This window comes from Microchirus variegatus (assembly GCF_963457635.1).
Source record: "Microchirus variegatus genome assembly, chromosome: 22".
In the NCBI taxonomy this organism is placed as follows: domain Eukaryota; kingdom Metazoa; phylum Chordata; class Actinopteri; order Pleuronectiformes; family Soleidae; genus Microchirus; species Microchirus variegatus.
In genome coordinates, this window is record NC_139823.1 from 12,469,571 (window position 1) to 12,482,101 (window position 12,531).

A 12,531-nucleotide genomic window follows, 5' to 3' on the forward strand; every position below is an offset into this window, starting at 1 on the left:
CGAGGATTTAGAATCATCTCAAAAGTTGACTCAGGTCTGTCCCAATTGTTCCCCAAAAAATGACCTCCTGATAATGGACTTGTGTGTACTTTAAGGCTTTTAGCGCTTGACAGTGGGCGGGCCTGATGCTGGGTAGCAGAGCGGTATTTTGTCACAGCTAATAGCATAACAATTACTATTAAGTGATGGTGACTCGATGTCTTCAGTATCTGCCGTTGTTGGGTGCACAAAAACAGCTTTGTTCACGAGCTCTGGGTGGGCTGTGTGGAGTTGCCTAACGTAGTTTGTTTTGGCCGACGCTCGTCACTTTAAAGATTTCTCAACTTTAGCAAAAGTGACGCAACAGACCTACGATGCACGTTTAACCAAAGTTTAAAGGAAGTTTTCCTGTTACAAATGTCCACTTAGTTATCCAACTGTTAAACTTATTAAATTTACAGATTATTATTAATTTATCTTTAACACTGACGCATATTTATCTTTAAGACTTCAGCCGGAGTTCATGTCCACATACATTTCAAACGCCCCAGTTTTACATTTTGCCTTCAGGATATGCAGCAATATTTAAATATCATCTAGAATAGAAATATTCATGTGGCTCATATTTACGGAAGAGGATTAGGGCCACACGGTAAAAAAATATTTTAGTTCTGACTTTATTTTCAGAATTCTAACTTTAAACTCTGTATTCTGACTTTAAACTCAGAATTCTGATTTTATTCTCAGAATTCTGACTTTGAACTCTGTATTCTGATTTTAAAACTCAGAATTTCTGACTTTAAAACTCAGTATTTCTTACTTGAAAATTTTTAATTTCTGACTTTAAAATGCAACAGTCTGAGATTAAACTCAGAATTCTGACTTTATTCTTAGAATTCCGACTTTAAAACTCAGAATTTCTGACTTTAATACTCACACTTTTTCTTACCTTAAAACTCATAATTCAAACTTTAAATTCAAAACTCAAATATTTTTTTTCCTGTGTGGCCTTAATCCTCTTCCGTACATATCACTCTGTACTTCATTTAAAAATGATTTTTAATGATTTGGCAAGTAACGTAAACCTAAAACGCCTCAGCACTTTCCAAGTACTTCATAAAGAAAATCTGCACGTTTGGCGTTTAAACACCAAATATACAAATATGACAATAGTGAGGGTTTTACGCAAAAATAATTTTTGATCATCATCAACTGTCAGAGAATATATCTTTTGTCGTATAATGTATGTATGTATGTATGATTTTTTAATTTTGTGCTCCAATGTATTCCACAGAAACCATTTCATATCTGGATGTTACACTGCAATTTCATTAAACATTACGTGTTGAAAGTAACTACTGTTTATATATAACTCACTCTCAAATGTGTAAAATAGTATTTAATGTGTACTATATCAAAATCATGATATTACTTTTGATAAATAAATAACACTTTTCTACATTTCAGGTGCAGAAAATGACTAACTTTAACATCTACAGACTATTTCCATAAAACCACCTTGTTATATGTGCATTAGTGACTAAATCCTCTTGATACTTTTTGCCCCTCAACAAAAACAAGTGTTATTTTTTAGGTATTTGAGACGTCAGAAATGGAAAGACAAGGGGGGGGGGGGGGGGCATGCACGCTGGCCTGTATTAGTTTGAGCTGCACAAGTTGACACAAGTTCTTGTTTTCCAGGAATTTGTTGCACAGCGGCGTATAGCGAGAGCACGGAGGGCCAGGGCTGCAAGTTGCACCGACTGACGACACGGAGACGTAGGCCCGCGAAGACGGACGAAAAAATGCCACGGGAGCGTGCACACGTCTCTTTCTGTCTCCCCTCAGGCCTCCTCTCCTCTCTCCTCTCCCCTCATCCTCTCTCCTCTCTCCTCTCCTACTCTGTCTCTCTAAGCTGTGCAGGTATTCAACACTGCATGGGCAAAGCCAGAGAAAATAGACAAGCGAGCAGATAGATTTATTGTAGCACCGGTATAAATAGATCTGCCTGTCGACATCTGTGTACATGTGGCAGCATGTGTCTGTCTTTGTCAGTCAGTGCATGTAGTATATGTGTGTGTGTGTGTGTGGGAGTGCGCGTCCAGGTTAGATGGAGTGTATTTTTCCATGTGTCCCTCCGAGAGAGACGGAGAAATAGTGCCTGCAGGAATGCAAAATCGTCCCCCAACTCGAGAGAGAGATGAGTTGTGTCTCTGCGGCTACGTCGTCGCTGACTCGAGCGTTAATGAAGGGCTGCCACTGTGAACGGCTCTACAGTGCAGACAGTCATTTCCGTCGATCAGTCAGACAAATTGAGCCCTGCCATTTAGTGTCTTCCTTCAGTGGACTTTTTTGTCATCCTCTCTTCTATTTACCATGCTTTTACCACATGCAGGAAAACAGCATATCAGAAAAAGAATGAGTAAGGAAATGAACAACAACAGAAGGGAAATTTACAAATAGGGTAAAAGGGGGAGGAGGAAGACAGTGAGAGAGACAGAGAAGAAAACTTAGTGGTAACTTGACACGATAATGCCTTTCCATTTGTGTGGACGTCTCCTCCAATCCTCTATCAATCTAGCAGTGAGATGCTTGCTTACACAAAAGGGCACATCTCGAGATCAGCTCTGTGTGGGGTTTCATCTGATAGCATTGACTGTAATTATATGAGCTGGTGGGGAGACAGGCATGATGTTTAACGCAGGCCGTGAAATGAACCGATCTCGCTTCTTTTTTCGCAGATAAATGACGCACTAAAAGCATAGACTTTGTCATGCTTTTAGGAGACTAGCCGAACACACACACACACACACACACACACACATACATACTGCAGCCTCGGCTTTGGCTCTGGGTGTTTGGAGGAGACAGTGATCTTTATGAGTTAATGCAGGCCCTGGAGGTGATGGCTCAGCTGCTGCCTTAAAGTTCCACGGGGCCACCCAACTCGGCTGCTCAGGCTAAGGAGATTTAATAGTCCATTCTGTGCACATCAGTGCATCTCCTTTTAGGTGCAGCTCGCCTCGGGACCCTTCACCATCGCGTTCTGTGCAAACCCCCCGACACGCGGGGAGTTTACTGACGTGAGCGACTTGACTAATCTTGCACAGGGTTGTACGTGAACGAGTGTTTTGGTCGAGCGCCGAGGCGGAGAAATCGCAGTGCAGATTAGGGCCTAACCTCTGCTCTCCTGTTATAAAAGTGACTCCTTTAGGGACACACTGTACAAGAAAACACACTGCTTTGCACGAGGAACCTGGCATTATAATACACTGTGGTTCAAAAGTTTGGGGTCACCTATACAATATTTATGTGTTTTACATTAAAAGTCACACTTATTCATCAAAAGAGTTGCAAAACGAATAGAAAATGTAGTCAAGACATTGACAAGAATAGAAATAATGATTTTATTCAATATTTTAATATTTCAGCTGTGCAAACATAATTGCACAAGGGTTTTCAAGGGTTTTCTAATCATCCAATAGTCTTCTAACGCGATTAGCAAACACAATGTACCATTAGAACACTGGAAATGGGCCTCTATACACCTATGTACATATTCCATTAAAAACCAGACGTTTGCAGCTAGAATAGTCGTTTACCACATTAACAATGTATAGAGTGTATTTATGATACATTTAATGTTATATTCATAGCAAAAAAAAGTGCTTTTCCTTCCAAAATAAGGACATTTCTAAGTGACCCCAAACTACTTCATATTTTGCAATCAGGATTTGCAGCAATATGTAATTTATTCCATCATTGATGATGTGGATTCAACATAAAAGCCTTGCATCCTAGTTTATTATCATCACTGCAGCTTCCGGCATAATGACATGATGTTAACACATGTTTGGTTACAACAACATCTGCTTGTCTACGACTGAGCAGAACTTCAGTTTTTAACACATTTTGTAGAACAATCCACATCTTTTTTTTAATCATATATTGTGTTTGTCACGTCTTCATTTTCTTTTTGTGCCCGATTGTATTCAGCATACACTGCCGTTCAAAAGTTTGGGGTCACTTATTAATGTCCTTATTTTTGAAGGAAAAGTGCTTTTTTTCAATGAATATAACATTAAATGAATCAGAAATACACTCTATACATTGTTAATGTGGTAAACAACTATTCTAGCTGCAAACGTCTGGTTTTTAATGGAATATGTACAGATGTATAGGTGTATAGAGGCCCATTTACAGTATTCTAATGGTACATTGTGTTTGCTAATGGCGTTAGAAGGCTATTGGATGATTAGAAAACCCTTGAAAACCCTGAAAATCATTATTTCTAATCTTATCAATGTTTTGACTATATTTTCTATTCATTTTGCAACTCTTTTGATGAATAAAAGTGTGACTTTTAATGGAAAACACCAAACAAATTGTATAAATGACCCCAAACTTTTGAACAGTAGTGTAAATCATGTCACATTTATCTTTTATGATCATCTCAACGCGGTGTGAAACGATCGAGGAACACATTAGTCGACCCACGTTAGTATTCAGGATGGATAAACTATAAAAAATAACGTGTGATTTTCTTTTTGACTCATTTATCAAAGTCCAGACCGTAGCTATCTCTTCCCTCTCTTTCCCCCTCTTCTACCCTCTTCTTCTCTGTAATCTCGGGTTGTGAAAACATGGCTGCGAGAGGTGTTGGTGTGAGACGGAGGGGGCCCTGCTGTCCACTGTGGCTGCTTTGGCTCGGTATCTGTTCCTGTGCGAAAGAAAGAAAGAAAGAAAGAAAGAAAGAAAGAAAGAAAGAAAGAAAGAAAGAAAGAAAGAAAGAAAGAAAGAAAGAAAGAAAGAAAGAAAGAAAGAAATTGGGGCAGGTTTCTTTCTCTTTTAGGACAGAGACAATAAACAAGGCTGTTTGTACAATAAGAGCCGGGGAATGTTTTGATGGGAAGCAGAAGACCTGCCTTGTTTGAGTGCATGCACATGTGCAATAGTGAGTATAAGTGTGATCGTTTTATAAAGCATCCTCTCTCTGTCCCGGCGTTCATCACGTCTACAAGTAGCTGCTGTCATCTACCATTGTTTGTGTGTGTGTGTAGAATGCAGTTTTCACAAATGTGAAGTCATGTATCTGTGTAGAAAAACACCACAGACTGCAGAGCACACACAGTGGATTCAGAGGGTCTGTTACATTTCTGTCTTTATACACAAGATGGCGCCCTTGGAGCAAAAAGAGACGGCGATGCTGCTCTTCCATCCTGTCAGGCATTGCAGGATGCACTTGAAGCACTGATGTAATGATAACAATGAGCCAAAAAATTATGATTTAAAGGCAAAAATGGCACAAACACATGATGTATTTTACTGTAAGTGATTTAACTTGATTTAAATCAGCCCCCTGTTGTTGTGTATATATATTTTATTGACATTTTTAGCCATGCACTCTATATCCAACTGCAGTATGTATATGGTAATTTATGATAAGGCTTTATTAACACATTCTTGGATCGACTGTGTCTGCTACCGTGCATGTTTCCCACGGTGTGTGTATAGTCATGCACATATTTGCATTTTATTATGTTGTTTTTTTTTTTTTTTTTTTTTCAGAATATGACTTTCCTGCATCGTTGCCAAGTCTCATCCATAACGACCTCAGATGAATCCAGCATTTTAATTCCATGTGATTTTGATTTCTGGTGCATTATTGGGGTGAAGCAGGTTAGTTGTGTTGATTTTTTCTATTCTTTCTTTCGTTCTTTACTCGGAGTGCATGGTTTAAGGTTCAAACCCTGTCATTTTTTCCCCATCTCTTTTAAAAATTGCATTCGGGGGGGGATGTACTTCTACAAAATGCCATGGACCGGGCTGAAATCCAGGATTTCTGAGCAGCTGCATGGTGCACAACCTCCTTCCATGAGCCAAGATGGCTGAAAAATGTCGTCAGCAAACCAGGTAACTTTTTTCTTTAAAAAAAAACCATATATTAATATATTTATAAAGTTAAATAATCCATTACCATCCCCTGGGTGCCCTTTTAAAAATGAACAATTACCGCTGAAACTTTGCTTGAACCGAGCTTATAAAACACGACTTCTCTGCCTCCCAAAAAATACAACCCATGAAATATTTTCATTTCCAATCACCAGAGGGGAGGAAAAAAAACACATGGAAGTTGTGCATCCCACTGGTTTTGTTCAAGAATCCTCAGTTTTACCTCCTCTCTGGCCTGTGTGTGTGTGTTCTGTGTGTGTATCATTAGGATCATCCAAAATAAAGCCAGTTCTCACAGCCCTGGGACATTTTTAACCCCCCCCCCCACACACACACACACACACACACACACAAAGCCGGGTTAATTGATTAGAACCACACCACAGTCTCGACACGGGGGTTTGCAACACAGATAAAAACACATTACGGTAACTTTGTGACAGTTCTAATAAGGTCCATGTGTTTCTGGCACTGGACGGCGTGTACTAGGGGTGTGTGCCAAATTTTTTTTCGCAATTCTCGTTTACTACGATTCAGAATCGATATATAAAATGTACCAGACTTGAAGAGGCACTTTTATTTTGTTACTTATGCAATATGTGATTTTGTTTTTATGCAACAGTTACATCTAAGCATGGATAAATGTTTAAAACAGTCAGAAAAAGACACTTTAATGTCTCCATTTGTCATTGTGTAGCCCCAAAAATCGGAACATCTGATCGTAGAAAGATTCCCACCAAAAAATCAATTTTTGAATTTTTTTTAAAAAAGTTTCTATTTTGAAACAAAACACCAGTTTGTGTTATTTGTGTGCAGTTTATTTTTGTAACTTCTGGCAGAAAAAGACAGCTAGCCTAAGCTTTTATTTATGCAAGTTATTTTTTTGTACAGTAAGTAAGTTTTTATTTGTTTTGAATGAATAAATGTTAACTTAACTGTCTTAAGTTTGCCTTTGTGTGATCACATTATCACATTATCTTATACAAACTGTATTGTTTTGATGCCATAATTTGCCTTAACACACTATGCATTGTATACATTTTTGAATCGAGAATCAATTTTGAATCGAATCGTGACCCTGGGAATCGGAATCGAACCGAATCGTGAGCCACCCAGTGATTCACATCCCTTTTTTGCAGTTTAGATTTAAAAAAAAATTTGCATACTGATTGTTTAACAGGCCCTGTCATTTGTGTGCTCTGTCCACTCTACTCTCCGTATTTCACACAATATCACCTCCCAAAACATGTGTCCCTGCATGCAAACAAAAACCCCATATTGACATCCTCCTGCCTGCACCCACACTGTTTTTCCTCCCGCTACCTCTTCTCGTGCGCTCGCACAAACACACAACAGGGCCAAGAATTTGCTTGTTAGAAGTTAGTTACTAGTGTCGAGCCTTGTAATTGCCTAACCTCTGCTCTGCCGCACTCTCCCTCTGCATTGCTTATTTTCGTTCGGCTCGGGCCAAAACTCTCCAAGAAACATGAACTTCGCGTGAACTCCCCCGTCTGTCCCCGTCTTCTTGTCTGTTTTCGGGGGGGAAAGGACGCAGAAAGAAAGGTAAACTTCTGTTGATGTCAGTTAACGTCGTGCACGTTGTATTGTCACAGCGGTGTTGACGAAGGTCAAGATGTGTGTGTGTGTGTGTGTGGGTGAACAGAAAGAGAGAGATGAAGGATTTAGCAAAATAGCCACAAGCTATCTTTAAATGACTGCGTGTTGTAATTATTTTTGACCTCCTATCGTAAATCCTATCACTGTACCTTATACTTAATCTGGGATCCCAGGTTGAAAGTAAGCTTTTTTTTGTAGGGTTCACGATGTTCCTGCGCGAGCGTTACATGGCCAACGTTTTATTTCTATTTCTGCAACAGCAAAGTCAACCTTCAAGAACAGTTCATTGGCAATAATAAAGTAAAGTACAATGTAGAGTCAAAAGGGCAAAAATGTGCTACATCACTTATTTTACAGGGGTTTTACGCTAATGTGCTAACACTTTAGATTAGGGAACACATATTCACCGCTAACTCTGTGCTTACTAACATGCTAGCTAGTATGCTACTTTTATTATAAGTAGCATACTAGCTAGCACTTACTAGCCCGTTTGTAGTAAATATTAAGCACTTATTAACACCTTATATAGGAAAAATCTTCATTCATGTCGTAATAGAGGTAAAATAAGGTGTTAATATGTGCTTAATTACTACTAATAAAGGGCTAGTATGCTACATGTATTATAAGTAGCATACTAGCTAGCTCTTACTAGCCCTTTTTTAGTAAATACTAAGCACGTATTAACACCTTATGTAGGAACAATCTTAATTCATGTCGTAATCCAGGTAGAATAACGTGTTAATATGTGCTTAATGATTACTAATAAAGGGCTAGTATGCTACTTATATATGCTAGTAAGCACATAGCTAATGGTGAATATGTGTTCGCTAATCTAAAGTGTAACTGCAGCAGTATTACTCTCAGGTCTGTATGCTATTACAATACGCTCACATAGTGATATGCATATTTGTTTGTTTATCAAAATTAAATCCATGCTGAGATTAAGTTAGCCCTTTTCCTGCTGTTGTGCAGTCTAAGCTAAGCCTGATTAAGCCTGTAGATGCTATTGATTTTGCATGCAAGTGCGTTTCCTGACATTTGACTATTTCTCAAAAGTAGTAATTAGTCAAATTTTTCATTATTATGTGTTTATTAGCCAAGAGGAAAGGTTCAAATAAGCAAGGTACCCAATCCACGGGGTGTGTGGACAAATTCATTATCACTAATTGGTATGAGCACAAAAAAACAAATTCTATTTGGTTTCAAAGTGTCCCTCAAACAAATAATAACAAATTTGAACGTACACTGTAAAAAATTGCACAGCAAAGCACTATTAAGTGGGGAAATCATTGTAAAATTAGAGGTTAAGTTGAGCCTAAACTTAAGCTCAAAATTAAGTCTCTCACACAGACGACAAATCCACGTTAAACACTGAAACCTAAGTCTTAAACCTAAGAACCTTTTAAACCCCAAACTAACAGAAGACAGAGAAAGAGCGGAGAACATAACATCATATATTACATTATATTATATTTATTACAGCGTATGTCACCGTTGCGGTAAATCACCGCTTGTTCCATGATACCAGACTGAAAGTTAACAGCGCGGCTACACTAGACCATACTATATATTAATAATAATAAATACAGTATGACATCATGTGTTTACACGGCACCCACCGCTAGACTGCGAAAAAACCTTGCCCGACCGTGTCTCTCCCTGCAGGACAATAAAGTTTCAATTGAACCAGACACTGCAGCTCGACAAAAAAAAACTAGCAGCACTATTGGGAGGGAAAACAGCGTGTTTTTAGTTTATTATTGAATTAACTGTGCAGCGGGGTTCGGATTTCATGTAGCAGTGCGAGATAAAAATAATACGAGCTACATGGAAATCATGTTCGGACAAAAAACAAAAAAAAAACATTTGGGCTCAAAATAAGGAGCTATGAAATGAACCTGGCATGTGAGCGTTTAACTAAAGTGAAAAAAAATCTCTAGACACGGGAGTCAAGTTGATCGGAGACCAGAACTGAAATGTTTACCACATCATTTCGAACAAATGTAAGTGAGTGGGAAAATAATGGAAATATAATTAAAGGTGTGTGTGTGTGTGTGAGAGAGAGGGAGAGAGAGAGAGAGGACACCACTGGTTTCTGCAGAGCAGATGGAAGCACGGCTGTATTATATGTCCGCATGTGATATCCCTTTTCATTATGAATAATGTGCAGTAGGTCGTCAGCATGAATATGTAACGTATGCCGTCTGCTGGGACCTACATTTGCCATTCAAAAAATCAACAAAAAAAAAAGAGAGGCCCCCGAGTCATGATACCACCACAAAAACACTGATGTAATCCCAGGTAGAGAGAGACTGAATAATTTATCGCCAGTCAGGTCTGATTTGAGCACAATGACTTTCTGTTGGAAATGGGGTAAAATTATAAGGTAATTATAATAATTAAAGTAAAGTGAGTTCATTTGCCTTCTCAGAATAGTGACTTCTCGTTTTAAACGTGTCACTTAAATCTCTCAGTTTACCAACAGCTTTATCTAATTGACATTTAGTGGATCACCTCCTCCATCATTTCGCTTTATAAGATCACGCACCCGGGGTCACGGTGATCTCTGAGCTTCTGTGTTTGATTCTCCGAGTGGAGCGAGGACGGGGGAGTGAGGATGCGTGAGTCATATTTAGAGAAACAGAAAGAGTCACGAGGATGACAGCGATGCAGCACATCCACCCGCTGTAGAACTGAAGTCAGGAAAGAAAAAAAGAAACCTATTAAATCCACTAACAAGCCTCCCTTCCTTACATGCCTTGAAGTAATTAGGCACAAAGTTGTCGTCCCAGGCCAAAACCTTCCAGATCAGGCTGCTGCTGCTGCTGCTGCTGCGATAAATCCCTCAGAGAGAAAATCTGATGTGGTATTGTTTCCCTGATCTTCTAAATGTGTGTATGGCAACTTAATTGTGTCTGAATGTAGTGTTTTACTGCTCTGGTGACTCCATGCTGCCAGAATGTTTACTTCCCCTCCGATGGTGGTGGTGATGTGTGTGGGGGGGGGGGGGGACCTTTTTTATTTGTGGTCTGTGAATCTTTATTCCGAGCTACTCATAAAGCTCTGAGATGAGTGATATCATGTGGTCTTCATCAACAATGGAGATTTTTTTTTTTTTTTTTGCTTTACAGCCATTTAAAGGATTACGATTAAAGGCCACGACACGCAGGGGAGGTTAGAGCGTAATGAGAACGTCAGCGGGCAGATTTGAACCAAACCTCATTTCTTTATGATTCTTTCTCTGTTCTCTGAAGACAAACGGCTACACATGACACTGATTGTATGAACTTTTGTGACTCTGGGTCTGAGAAATGACATTATTTTTTGGTTTTATGAGTAAGTTTTTACAGGGTAAACAGTGTTAAACACCAGTTAGGACCAAATACAGTCTGGGACATTGTGATTTTTAACTCTTTTAGTGTTACTTTAAGACTACTACACTCTCTGTTTAAGCATATCGCAGACGACGAGTTCGCGCAAGCGCACTTTGCATTTCCGTAATCATGCGACGGTTCGCGCTATTGGAAAAATTATGGCGGTTTCTGAAAGCGGAGAAGTTGCACGTTAAAGCCAATGTGTGGTTATTACGGTAATTTCACTCGCTCTGTTGCAGGAAGCCGGAAAAAATGCCCCGTAAATAGTTTCCAGAATTTTGGCCTTTGAGACAAAAACAAACAAAAAAAGTATTTTAAATATTTTTTATAGTTCAAATTTCAAATTTAACACACAGAATCTGGTGTTCATGTACAGCTACAGTGTTTCCTTCATTTTAAATTATTAATACACTATTTTAACACTTTAAGATGTTATAGTAAATGGGCGAAAGCACAACTCATTTTTTGGGGGGGGACATTTTTTGGCCCTTTATGGTTAAAATAAGGCTTAGGTGATAAAGGGTTGACTCTTTTAGGGTTACTTTAAGACTAAAAGAGAAAAATACACTCTGGAACATTGTTAAATTTCGTTAAATGCACTCTAGAATAGTGTTAAATGTGACCTGTAACACTAGACAAAGTAAATATAATAACATTATATTTGGTTCTAATCAGAATTTGTGTTCAGTTGAGCCTCAGAAAATTAAATGTGCATTTTTCTAAAGTGCCCTGACTTCATAAAAAATAAATACAGAGGTAGAATTACAACTACTTTCATGGAGAAAGTAAAAAAAAAAAAAAGAGTTCTTCCATCTTTCTCAACTCATCATCCTCCTGACAGAGACAATGATACCATCATCATCCTCCCGTCCTCCCCTCTTCATCATCACCCTTAAAAACATCCCTGTCAACAAATCTGTGAACTCCAAAGTCACACAGAGAAAAGTTATGATCTCCTCCTCCTCCTCCTCCTCCTCCTCATCCTCCAGTGAATATAAATGTTCTCCCTCACAGAGGGCGCACGCTAAGTGTTTCTGGTTTCCTTATCTAAAAGGATCTCTATCCTGCTTTAACGAGGCACTTGACCTCCCTCGGCGCTCTCCTTCTCTCCCTGAGTGACGCGCAAAAGTGGGCTGGCGCAGCGCTAAGTGCAGGAGTTTTTTGGAGGAGTACCGGGGCGCGCAGAAGAAAAAAAAAACCCCAGCAGTCCTGCAGACCTTCATCTAGAGAGACTCTCCTGGATCATCTCGGATGTTTCAAAACCCTCCACCGCTCGCGCAAAAATACGGAGTAACCGGGGATGTACGCGGACGTGTTTGAGACGCGTAAAAACAGTCAAACTTGTTGCGGCTTTCTTCTTCTTCATTCAGTGAAGTTGCGAGGTTGATGAAAGTTTTCTTGAATGAGACTCGCGCCTCTGGCTGCCACATCTGGAGTCTCGCGGAGCTGTCAAGTCCAGCGCCAACTTTTACGCGGACCTGACCTGACCTTCTGTTTCTTCTTCTTCTTTTACCCACTTGTCCTCTTCTAAATTAAGAGGTGGAATACTGGACTCTGAACTTTTGTATTTTTCTTTTCTTTATTATTTTGTGATTTTTTTTATTTTTAT

The 12,531-nt window shown here is 39.2% G+C and overlaps 1 protein-coding gene across 1 annotated transcript in view; it reads left to right on the forward strand.

Annotated features, from left to right (window-relative positions):
- Nucleotides 1-5,800: 5,800 nt before the first annotated feature.
- wnt10a (wingless-type MMTV integration site family, member 10a) overlaps nucleotides 5,801-12,531 on the forward strand; it is a gene marked incomplete at its 3' end in the record, with an annotated part of 33,920 nt that continues 27,189 nt past the window's right edge. The window contains exon 1 of the mRNA XM_083908945.1: nucleotides 5,801-5,892. Within this exon, the coding sequence (XP_083765071.1) occupies nucleotides 5,864-5,892 (29 nt within the window). The 5' untranslated portion in view covers nucleotides 5,801-5,863. The remainder of the gene's footprint in view (nucleotides 5,893-12,531) is intronic.